This window comes from Carassius gibelio, chromosome A20 (genome assembly GCF_023724105.1).
Source record: "Carassius gibelio isolate Cgi1373 ecotype wild population from Czech Republic chromosome A20, carGib1.2-hapl.c, whole genome shotgun sequence".
Classification (NCBI taxonomy): Eukaryota; Metazoa; Chordata; class Actinopteri; order Cypriniformes; family Cyprinidae; genus Carassius; species Carassius gibelio.
The window spans coordinates 13,012,850-13,023,185 of NC_068390.1; the positions used below are offsets into that span (position 1 = coordinate 13,012,850).

At 33.1% G+C, this 10,336-nt stretch overlaps 1 protein-coding gene across 1 annotated transcript; it reads left to right on the plus strand.

The window, feature by feature from the left end:
* The first annotated feature begins 327 nt into the window (after positions 1 to 327).
* On the plus strand, positions 328 to 9,528 carry LOC127937982 (tyrosine-protein kinase Blk). Its single transcript, XM_052534340.1, has 14 exons — positions 328 to 528; positions 1,906 to 2,006; positions 2,104 to 2,182; positions 2,423 to 2,456; positions 2,702 to 2,795; positions 3,197 to 3,295; positions 3,539 to 3,642; positions 4,935 to 5,084; positions 5,451 to 5,603; positions 6,597 to 6,776; positions 6,874 to 6,950; positions 7,925 to 8,075; positions 8,459 to 8,590; positions 8,693 to 9,528. The coding sequence occupies exons 3-14, from the start codon at positions 2,105 to 2,107 to the stop codon at positions 8,893 to 8,895; spliced, it is 1,455 nt and encodes a 484-aa protein (XP_052390300.1). The 5' UTR covers positions 328 to 528; positions 1,906 to 2,006; position 2,104; the 3' UTR covers positions 8,896 to 9,528.
* Positions 9,529 to 10,336: the final 808 nt, after the last annotated feature.

Consider the following 10,336-nt stretch of genomic DNA (forward strand, 5'->3'; position numbering starts at 1 on the left):
TTCCCAGATTCATTTAATTAAACGAGGTTCAATGAAGGTTTTGTTCTTGAAGCTCATTTAAATATTTGGAATTGCTATTTCTGTATTTCGAAGAATTTCTCAGGCTACGTTGTTGCGAGACAAACTAGAGTAAAAATAGCATTCATAGCAGGGAAACCGTTACTAAGAATGAGGATGTTAAAATATATTGTCGTCTACAGTTCTGTCTGACATCACATGGTCATCATATGTGTGCTTTGCTGTAAGGCATTTGTACAGTTTGCAAATTAAGCACTAACAGAGGAAAGAGAGGGAGGAGAAAGCTAAATAAACACAACTACTGATCTCTATTTATCTCTTTCAGCTAATGTGGTCTCTCAGGGCAGGCCTCAGATGCAGATGTGTGTGTCTCTGTGGTAGATGAGCTGACTGTGTATCATCACATATATGTGCAAGAGAAAAAATACTCTTGATTTAGTTCAGAAATTAAGAACTTAAATTTGGATTATTACTGTATATATATTTAAGTATGCTGAGGTCTCACAAAATGTAAGTACAAACATATATTTTTTACTTTTCCCCTTTATTGAACAGTAGACATTGCTCTGACATATAGCGGTACATTTTGGTAACTTTTTTTTAAAACTATCTTTAACAACGTTTTGATATTTTAACATTCAAGTAGTATGTTTGATTAGAATTAAATTAGATGGTAACACTTTATAATAACTGCATGCTATTAATCATTAGTTAAGCATTAGGAAACAGTTAATTCATCATTTATAAAGCATTAATAGACATTTATAAGCAGTTTATAAATAAAGATATAAATGCTTTATACCTGATTTATAAGCATATCAATAATGTATTTAATAATTGTTTTTTTCATACTTTATTAATGATCAATTTATCATTTCTAAATTAAGTATAGCATTATTTACACACCAGTTATTAAGGAGTTGTCAGTGGTTCATAAGATCACTTAGAAATTGTAAGTAAATGATTAATAAACTATTTAAATGTGCATTCATACATCTTTTTATTCAGACATATAGTAATAGTTACTTATAGTGTTAATAAATGGTTTATTAACATGTATTTCTACTGTAATTCAGGGTTAATTCAGGTAGTTATAAAACATATGTAGTTGTTAGTTAACTATTTTTGTGAGCTCATCTAAAGTGAGGACTATTTATGCCTTGTAAAGCTTTTACAAATGAGATTTAAAGGCTGTTAATATTACTATGTTCTGTATCACTGTGTGGTGTTTGTTTCCATTTTTTGTTTAGAAGATAACCGAGCCTTTAAATATCCTTTATAAATGCTTTACAAGGCATAACTAGACTCACTTTAGATGAGCTCACATACATAGTTAACTGACCACTACTAAATGCTTTATAACTACCTGAATTTACTACATTTCTTGTGATCTTATGAATCACTGGCAACTCCTAAATAACTGGTTTGTAAATAATGCTATACTTCATTAAGAAATGATAAATTGATCATGAATAAAGTATGAAAACACAACTATTAAACACATTATAGATATGCTTTTAAATCAAGAATAAAGCATTTATATCTGTATTTATAAACTGCTTATTACTGTCTATTAATGCTTTATAAATTATGAATTATCTTTTTACTAATGCTTAATTAATGATTAATAGTGTGCAGTTATTATAAAGTGTTACCGGTTAGTTTAATTCATAACATAAGGGAAGGAAGTCACTGTTAATTAATTTCATTATTTATTTTATTTATTTATTTTTTTTTTGTGATAAGTACATTTGTCAGTGACTGTCTCTTTACAGTATACTAATTGATACATTACTGATTAAGTGAACTGTAAACCACCAAACTGTGGTGAAATCATTATCATGTTTGGCTCATGTGAGTGAGTTTGAATTGTTTTCTTATTTTCAGTAGCACCCAGTATGATGCCTTTCTGGACCTTTCTGGTTTTCTTCTGGACTGTTACTGAACTCCGAGTAGAGAACTGGGGAGACTGACAGCAGTGAATATAGGTGTGATTACACGGAACAAATAGATTGTTCCTTTTGATTTGATTAAATAGAAGTAAATGAACACTGATTAAGAAGATGATTCAATTAAATTTTTAAGGATGGGTTGTGCTAGTAGTGACCAGAAGCATCACAAAGACTCCAGAGAGCATGACCATTATAATTCATCAAACTCTAATGTGGGTATTGCCTTTATTATTATTTTTTTAAGACTAACTGAATTTTATCGAGAAATTTTTACTTTGATGATTTACTTTTACTGATCTTCACAGCGACGAACAAGACCATTTTCAGTTTAACTGTGTTGTATTTGTTAAATATTATTACAGTTTATGCAGTATTACTACAAATGTATACATTTCTATTATGTGTTATCAAAAAACATGAATAAAGAAGTAAATTAATTACTTTGTTTACAGGTGAAAAGAGATCACAGGAAGCAAAACAATCAAGGTGATGCACTTTAGTTTTTGGAATGTCGTGGAATTCAAGAAAGTGGTTTTCTTTCTAAAAGCATTTTGAATACATTATATTAATAATGCTGCTGGGTGTAGATGTTGTGTTCTTAATAAAAATAAGAAAATAAAAGGAACGCCAGAAAGGGCATGTGATTGTTCAAATGTTACGCGACTGAAGAAAATATTACAGATGGAAGAGTTTTGAACTTGCATATTTGACGCATTTAACTTTCTTTTCAGATGAAGACATTGTTATTGCTCAATATGACTTCCAGCCTGCTAGTGACAGTGATCTTCAGTTCAAAAAAGGCGACAGACTCAAGATTATTAATGAGTAAGTTAACAATACTTTTTTTTTGGTAATATGTGTATACAATTAAAATACAGTAAAGTCTTCCAGCATATTATACTAAGAAAAGATCTCCACTTGTAAAGGTTTACAATTAATCAAAAGACTAAATGGGTAAGAACGTTGTTATCTTAATAAAGTGTGAATGGCATAGTAGGCAAAGTTTTAGGCTAGTAACCAACAGGACCATCCAGTAAAGATGTCAGACCGTTTGGCGAATGTTATTCAAGGTGGATCGACCTTTTTTATTGAGTATGGTTAACATTTATCATATGTAAACGTAAGCTTAAATTATATATTTTTAAAAAGCACACACAAATAAGGCAATAAAAAAGATTAAACAGCCAAATGATTACAATAACTAACTTGTCTCTTGTTTATCTCAGGACTGGGGAATGGTGGTTGGCGAAGTCCTTGGTCACTGGTTATGAGGGATTTATTCCATCTGCGTATGTGGCAAGAGTACACACACTGGAGATGGAAAGGTACAACAAGTAAAAAATACCACCGTAATATGGATATGTTTCAGCAATAGCGTACGGAAAAGAGTGTTGGCCGTCGTTCTGAACAATAGCACTGCTGTATTTTGGCCGTAGGCACCAAATGTTCCACTGCTATTATACGTAATAACATCAATATTCTTAGAATATCACTCTGGACTAACGGTCCTAATATGTAAATTTAATCTGTTAGGAATGAAATGATAAAAGCTCTGTTTTCTGTTACAGATGGTTTTTCAAGGACTTGAGTCGCAGAGAAACAGAGCGTCTTCTGCTGGCACCAGGAAACAAACCTGGCTCATTTCTCGTGAGAGAAAGTGAAACAACCAAAGGTCAGATGACAAATTTTTTATTCCCTTTGTTTGCACATGATCACTGAAATTACATCAGCAGTTTACTTCTTAGGGCCAATAAACACAAAAGTACACAACATTTCAAACAGTTTCACTGATACAATACTGTGTATCCTTATCTTTTCTCGCCATAACGTAGCGCAGCAAGAATTCTATATAGCGCATTAGTTCAGTTTTTACAATACAATAAAAAGAAATTACTTCATGTAGTCAATATAATATACTATCACAATATTTCTAAATTATTAGTTTATTTCTAAACTAAATTATTATTTAAAGGAGCACTGGCTCCACAGCCTCAACATTTTGTTACTTTTATTTGATTTTGATCAAATCTTTCGCTGATAAAGTGTGCATATGATTTTTTCACTGTTTACAGAGACTCATCTGCTGCTCTTTTTCAAGTTCACATCATGCAAAAAGCTTAAAAAGAGCAAAGAAATGTCAACCTATGTACTGAGATCTGTGTTTTGCTTTGAGTGGAGATATTAAGAGCCGTCTTATTTTATTTGTCTACTTGTAGAGAAATGGGAAATACAGAAACAAGTCTTCATAGGAATGTTCTTATTTTTATGCAGATTATAGTTAGATTGCTTTAGATAGATACTTATTTTCTCAGTAGCTGAGTTTTTTTTTATCTGAGTATCTAATTTACAAATAAAAGTTGTTAAATATGTATATGTATGTATTTTATATTTTATATATATTAAGAAATATAAACTTAATGTTAAGGGAGAATAAGTGTATTTTTATTACCACAATAGCAGACTTTTTTTTTTCTTGTTTTAAGAGTTTTTTTTTTAAGTCACTTAATTTTGATACAGAAAATGATACTTGTTACATTACATTATTTTGCTTCTCAAGTTTATTTATCTTTTGATGAAGGTTTAGATATTTGTACTGGAAAATGAGACAAAAATACTATGTGTTTTGCAATCACTGTTAAATATGTGAATACATTAAAATGAAAAGAAGTTATTACAGTATTTAAGGTGCTGTAAGCAATGTCTTAATCTCTCCAAAGACAAGCAAACTCGCTGTTAGAAATCCTGAACATGTGGAATTGTTCAAAGATTCAGAGATTCCAACTTTTTACAGAGCCTAGGGTGACAGGTCTTAGCTCTCGCTATTGCAGTGATACCTGTCAGATCGCAGAGACACTAAATGTGCACTATTTCAAAAACTTTGACTGGTTGTGCTTCTGCTCTTCCTAAAAATAACAACACGCTGATCCGCCATGTTATTTAACATCTGTTTCTGATCCTCTGCAGGTGCTTTCTCTCTGTCTGTAAGAGACTCCACCCCAGAGCAATGTGATGTAGTCAAGCATTATAAGATCCGAGCCCTTGATAATGGTGGTTACTACATCTCTCCCTCCACAACCTTTCCATCTCTTCAAGAACTAATAAAGTATTATTCCAGTAAGTACTTGGAGCCAAGACCGTTGCTGTACCAAGGACCCTTTCTGTTTCTTCCACTGTATACTTTCTGTGGTCGTAGCTGTGAGAACTTGATAAACTGTTGCTATAACCACCGGATACATAGGTCAGCTTCAGTCTCAGTTCGTATTCTGCACCCTTGCCTCATTTTGGTTGGTTGTGTCTTTTAATAGAACGGTTTATAAGCAGCGATCTTGTAAAAGACACATCTTGTGCTTTTCATTTCAGACAGCATGGTAGTAGCTAGTCTTGTTTAATTTGATATTTCTCCTGAGTTTGGGACTCAGCATTCTTACTTCCCTCTGAATATTCTTGCTCTTTTCCCAAACTTCTTTACTGTACATATAGGGACAGATGATGGTTTGTGCCAGAGGTTAGGAAGTCCCTGTAAAACTGGTGCCCCTCAGAGACCCTGGGCTCAAGATGAGTGGGAGATTCCCAGAGAGACTCTGAAGATGGTGAAAAAACTTGGTGCCGGCCAGTTTGGAGAAGTATGGATGGGTAAGAAGCCGAAGAAAGTTTAGTTGCACAATGTTGACCGTGGGTAACAAATCTTTATTCTTTCTTTGCAAGCCCATAATTCTTATGCAGTGAAGATCAAATTATTAAGGGATGACTCTGAATGAAACAAAACAAATTCCCTTTCTGGTCACACTAAACCCAGCTGGTCATTTTAAAATCTTTATCAAGATTCACATTTAAACCTACAGTAGGAGTCAATTTTATAAGGGTTTAATATTCTGATCTTAAAAATGGAAAGTCTTTCAATATCTTTTCATTTCATTCTTGCAGTGTTGCCTTGATGTAACATATATAAAATATTTTTTCTAAATGTAATTAAAACATTTTAATCAGATACTAAATTGTATGTGTTTTAGTTAAAAAGAATATGTCCTTGTATTCATCTCACTTCAGCGCAAAATTCTGATTATACTGGCCTTGAAGTTGTTTGTTCAAGGACATGTGTTAGTGTGTCATGTGGTTTTGTGAAATTGTCATATTTTAACCACATGAATGATAAATTCATAGTACATCAACTGGGTTTTGACTTTGCCCACCAGGGTCAATATTAATGAGAAGATGCAAAAGCGTCTGACCCATATTCCCCTATTGCAGAATATTTGCTCAGTCTTCAAAACATGTATTCTTTGTATCTTTTTAATATTAATAATTTTTTTATACAGTATCATAGTTTTATCTTTGACCCATTTGAAAATTATTGTATTTGTTTCATATAACTTTATTTAGTAAGGTATATGTATAAAAAAAGAACAAAAATATTTTTACTTGAAATTCGACAAAAAGATATATAAACATATTTTTTTATACCTGATGATGAACGATTAGTTCTAGGCCCTTTCTCAAGAATCTAACAATGAGTCTAAAACTATGTCTGTCCTGAAATTTGTGTTCATTGAACTACTGTAGATCAATGAGATTTTCTTCACAAGTTTATTTAATAAACCTGCATGTGTCTGCGGCTCTTGTTTTTAGGGTATTACAAAAACAACCAGAAAGTTGCCATCAAGACTCTGAAGGAAGGCACCATGGAGCCAGAGGCATTCCTACAGGAGGCTAACCTGATGAAACAGCTCCAGCATGATAGACTGGTGAAACTGCATGCTGTCGTCACTAAAGAACCCATCTATATCGTCACAGAATACATGGCTAATGGTTAGTATTACCACAACATTATTAGAGTACTAAACCATTTCAAATTATGACATACTGTAACTGTTCAAACTATACAATTGATATATTCCTATTCAAGGAAGCTTGTTAGACTTTCTGAAGACGGATGATGGCCATAAATTAAAACTTCCCAAGCTGATTGACATGGCTGCACAAGTAAGAATACTTAGATTTTTGTCCTGATTTCACTTTAATTGATTAATTAATTGATATTTCTTTGGTAATGCAGATTTAAATCTTTATGGAAAAGGATACATTTAAATTACATTGCTTGAAAACCTGCACATGAATTAGAGTTACATTAATTAATGCACCCTCTTTCTACATCATTACAACTTCTGTAACTATTTTTAGAATGGTTTTGCACCAGAGTCTGTCAGGAACATGTAGAGGAAATGGTCTTTGGTCTTGTAAACTCATGGTCTGAACATTTTTAGATCTGAACACTTCTAAAACCACAGCAACTTTAGATCAATATCTTCCGGCAGGATGTTACGTACATTTTTCCTTAACCTGAAGCCCCTAACATGCATGACTGTGATCTTGCTCTCTGTGTGAAAGCAACTTCCTGTCAGAGCCCACTATGTTGCTGCTAACTTTTTTATGGTCTGCATTCCAAATTTACTGTAAATGCAATGATATACGGTTTATGAATGTACTAAAAGGTTAAACCAAGGTTAATTTTGAGCTCTTCATAAAAATCATAAATCATTGTGTATATTTATTTGGTTGTTTTATGCCATATCAGCTTATAAGGATATGTCATGGCATGAAAAAAAAACCTGTTAAGTTTCTACCCTCTTTTGCCATTAAATAATATAATTTGATGCTAAGACAATCAAACACATAAAGTAATACATCAAATATTTTTTGGAGTGATTTTAAATGAAATCAGTGACAACAAAAATTTACAGTAGAATATTTTGTAAAACATTTGAGAAACTCTATTATAAAAATGTCTGAAAATTTCACTATATTATATTCAGTTTAATCTCTCATAAAAAATGAAATGCATCATTGGCTGTTTTTTTTTTCGTGTTAATTGAGGATTGTAACAGTAAATAATGCTACTCATACACTGACAGATCTCTTCAGTTCACACTCTCCCCTTATTATTATCTTTGTAACAGATTTCAGAAGGAATGGCTTTCATAGAAAGGAAAAATTACATTCACAGAGACCTGCGTGCCGCTAATATTCTAGTCTCTGACACCCTGCACTGTAAGATTGCAGACTTTGGCCTTGCCCGGATCATAGAAACTGAATACACTGCACAAGAAGGTAAGTACACTCATTTATTCCCACAGTGCAGAGTTTTTTCCACTTACACAGATTAATTGGCACCAGTAAGTGCTGACATTTGATTTCTAATGAAATGAACTGACATATTTGACCTTTGAAGTTGAGTACGGCTTACTGATATTCAAAAAGAGTTTCTTTCCGTGATGTCATTTCCGTGTTGTCTTTCTTTTCTTTTTTTAAACACATTAAGAGAGAATTTTTTTTCCTTGAGGCTTTATTTATAGCATTTTTATTTATCCTTTTTTTGATCTCAGATTACAAATTAGTTTTCCATGCATGCATCTCTGTTCAAGACCACTTTTATGAAAACCCCATTTTTCATCTGTCGTGTTTTCTTTTTGTTTTTGTTTTTTACCAATCAGGTGCAAAGTTCCCAATTAAATGGACGGCCCCTGAGGCCATCAACTTCGGTACTTTCACCATCAAGTCAGACGTGTGGTCCTTTGGAATTCTTTTGACAGAGATTGTCACATACGGCAGAGTGCCATATCCAGGTAATGGGTTTTTCTCTCTTGGGTTTCGTTTTCCATTCCGAACAGTGTAGAATAGATGGCTAGATCTTTAACAACCTGGCTATGACTTCCTCACAATTTCAGGCATGACGAATCCAGAGGTGATCCGCAACCTTGACAGGGACTACAGGATGCCGTGTCCAGATGGATGTCCAGAAGAGCTCTATGACATCATGCTGAAGTGCTGGAAGGAAAGGCCAGAGGACAGACCCACTTTTGATCACCTACAGGATATACTCAATGACTTTTTCATTGCTACTGAGGGCCAGTACGAGATGCAACCATAACCTCAATGCAGAACCAAAAAATGAACTGAAAAAGAGGATGTATAAAAACATACGGAATGAAAGGATGGACTAAACTCTGGACAAAAATATGGAGTATGGGGAAAAGCAACAATAATGCATCCTTGTATATAAGTTCATATTTGTTTTACACTTACTGTGTCACTTATGTCAAGGTTTAGTGAATTTCTATAATTTGTTTTGTCTTGTGGGGTTCTTAGGGTATATCATAATTATTTAAAGATGAAGCGTGTACTTTTTTCAATAAGATAATTTCTTCCATCGCAGCTTAATATTCAGACAGCTGCGTGCATTCCATTTGTGTGATTGCTCGGAAACAGGTGGTGCTTTCAGAACATTGCTCTTTTAGTTTGAGCATTTGACCAGCCCAGCACAACATCATTGGCCTAACCAATTTTATGAGATTGGGGTGGAGCAATCTGTTTATCCCACCAATTGGAAGACAGGGTGAGTGTTTTCCCAGTTATTATTTATGCAATTAAATCATTACACACTTAAATTCTCCTATAAAGCTTTTGGAAAATGTAGATATTTGGGATGTGCACGAATAGTCGAACATTCGAATATTCGGTCTGTAATTTTTATTCGAACAATAAAAACACTATTCAAATTTTACTATGTGTTGATTTGCTGGCCGTAAATGCAGGTAATCCATGATAAATCATACGCAGTTATAACTAAATGCACTGGGTGGCGCTGTGTAGTGAGTTAAAAATGTAATGGTATTTGAGCACAGTATGTCTTCTTCTCAAAGTTTGGATTTACTTTGATCACGATCTTACTAAATTATCTGACAAAATGTAATTACTACTAATTAATTAATACGTGAAACAATGCAAACACAATAAATATAAGCCGACTTGGGTATATGTAATTATTTAATTGGAACAGCTTGATTTTTCCGTTTGCTCTGCTTGATCCTGAATGCCTTCTTTTCTTTCTTTTTTTTTTTAATTTACACGTTTTCAACCAAAATAAAACCTTGCGATATAACGTAATGTTGTTGTAGAACATTGTTGTGTAACGGCTAATGATAAGCTTGTTCAGAAAAACTTAATAGACCAATTTAAAATAGCGTCTTTTTCACTAAACGTCATTCTCGTTAATCGCATATTCGTTTTTTATGAGCCCAAATATTCTAATGCAAATTTTCTGGAAAATGCCCATCCCAATAAGATCTATATGACACTTTGGATTTTAACAGTCAGAATAAACAAGATCCTCGAAATTTAAATAAAACCATGCACAAATATTAAACATTATTTATGCACAATACCTATGATTCATTTGAACTCAGAACTGATTTGAATGCGTTTTAAATGAACTGATAAAATCATCAGTGAAGTTCCATGCAGGAAACCATAAAATGAACATCATTAGTTAGACTTCCTCCTGAGATAACTAGATGTTCCGTTCATCATGA